This window comes from Pyxicephalus adspersus, chromosome 5 (assembly GCF_032062135.1).
Source record: "Pyxicephalus adspersus chromosome 5, UCB_Pads_2.0, whole genome shotgun sequence".
In the NCBI taxonomy this organism is placed as follows: Eukaryota; Metazoa; Chordata; class Amphibia; order Anura; family Pyxicephalidae; genus Pyxicephalus; species Pyxicephalus adspersus.
In genome coordinates, this window is record NC_092862.1 from 5,250,682 (window position 1) to 5,252,996 (window position 2,315).

Below are 2,315 nucleotides of genomic sequence, written 5' to 3' on the forward strand. Positions count from 1 at the left end.
TTTTTCATTTTTACCTAAAAAGGGGGGGCTGTCTTATTTGATGGCCCTGCCTTATCATCGGGGAAACACGGTAGTAGTTACCTTCTGTCTAGTCTGGTAATCCCGACCCCCATGTAATGAATAGGAGTCAGAAAAACAAATATTTATGTAACAACATTTATTTTTTGTATTTCACATTTCAAAATACACAGCATTGTATTTAGCCGCTTTTCTGTGTTTTGTACGCACTTTTTTAATAGTTATGAACTGAAGGGCATATAAAATGGATCTTTGCTTGCTACACAGGGAGCAGACATACTTTTTTTCTATTGGAACATAACAATGATGGATACCCTCACTGACCAATTGTAAGGTCCTGGAGGAAGAAGAAAAGCACCGGCCCTGGTTTGTATATTGGAGCACCCTGGATTTATCTTGGCTTGCAGTCAGCATATATACAGATATCTCTCAGCTCCTGCATTCAGTTCCTGCATGATGGACATTCTTCAAAACAAAGTTCACTTGATTATGAAAACAGAAACATGAAAATATATATTGATATAAAAGTCTCTATCTATTTCCAGGATGGCCGGACTGCCTTACACCTAGCCGCGGCTTATTCTAAAGAAGAGATCGTTCGACTTCTGCTGGCGAAAAAGGCCGAGCCAAATCTCCCGGGAGGGGTGAGTTGATTCTACATAATCCATTACTATTTTCACAATGCTTTTTGGTAAAATCGTAGGGTTAGTTATTGAGGTCCTCGGTTTAGATAAATTAAAATGGATACAGGGACATGTACAGTGTATGGACAGGGAGTGTACAATGTGATGCAGCCTATAGCACAGTATTAGAAATGTAATGTATAGCAGAGCATGCAATGTGCCGCAAATGTTGTGTATGTATGGCAGAGAATACTACGTCAAGCACGTTACAGCACATTGAGTGTACAGTGATATGCAGACTATAGCATAGTATGTAGAATGAAATGTATAGCAGAGTACACAATGTACAGCAGTTTATCGCAAAACTTGAGGAATGTAATGTAAAGCAGAGCATGCAATGTTCCACAGATGTTGTGTATGTAGGGCAGAGAATACTACGTCAAGCACTTTATGGGACATTGAGTGTACAATGTGATGCAGCTTATAGCATAATATGAAGAATGTAATATATAGCAGAGTAAAGAATGTGCAGCACTTTCGAAAACAGGGGTCTGCATTCAATGCACTATTATCATGTCAATGTTATCCATATTGCATTACTTAGTTTGACAGCTGACATCATTTAATGTACATTTAGCCTTAGGCATTGTGCAGATGCAGCAACATTGCAGAAAAATATAAATTCAAAAAAGTAACTCATACAGTTATCAAATTATTTGTAGCGGCACCCCTCATAGATTTGGCTGTTGCATCCGCTGTACCAGACACCCATCACAATTCATAGCTGGTCTTTGCCTGTGATAATGTTACCATTGGCTGCAGATTTTAAGCCAAATGTTCTATACAGAAAATAAAATATTCACTCTCAGACTTCAAAGAAATATTCTTAGAAATTAGTAAGAGGATGTAACTTAAACAAACAATCTCGCACGTCACCAGATACCTGGCAAATCCCAAGCTGCAACAGCTGCCAAGAATTCTTATGACAACAGATACTCAGCCCAGGTGCCAGAAATAGGGAGCACCTGTAAATATGGCTAGGAACTCTATCAGGGAACAATGAAGTTCTACCTTTTCCCACATTCTATTGTTCCTTGCTCCTTGTTGTTTCCTTGCTGGAAAATACAGAAAAATAACCATTGTGCTACCAGAACCCCCCAAAGCTGTTATCTTCATGTGAGAGGAGCTGACAACACTGCAGCTGTCACACTGAAATCCTAAGCAATGTTGTCAGCCCTGCCTGCTGGACTTTTCCTGTCCTCACCCCTTACAATCCCAACAAACAGTGTTGCTGCTTTGATGTGAAGAAGCCTGAGCACATTGGGCCTAAATGGATTCTTTAAAGTCATTTGCTGTTTGTTGGCAAATATTTTCAGTCCTGGACCAGATTCATTCTAGATTTTTTGGATCACCCAGGTTCACTGAAAAAAGTGTATCCTCTCCAGTCTTTGAGTGCTTTATTAAATCAGGCCCATTGGCTTTATTGATAAATTATTCCTTCATCAACTAATTCATAAAATTCAATTCCTTCTTATTCTTTTCTAATTGTGACAGCTGTGCATTTTTGATGATTGGTCACTAGGAGGCAGTATGGGTCATCATTTTATTTACTGGGTGAATAATTTATAAATAGAGTCCAGTGTGTGTAAGGAAGGGGCTCTGGGGAGGTGTAGT

The 2,315-nt window shown here is 39.2% G+C and overlaps 1 protein-coding gene across 1 annotated transcript in view; it reads left to right on the plus strand.

The window, feature by feature from the left end:
- Positions 1-2,315, plus strand: part of LOC140331887 (uncharacterized) — a 58,123-nt gene that overhangs the window by 9,881 nt on the left and 45,927 nt on the right. Inside the window, exon 3 of the mRNA XM_072413221.1 lies at positions 564-662. Within this exon, the coding sequence (XP_072269322.1) occupies positions 564-662 (99 nt within the window). The remainder of the gene's footprint in view (positions 1-563; positions 663-2,315) is intronic.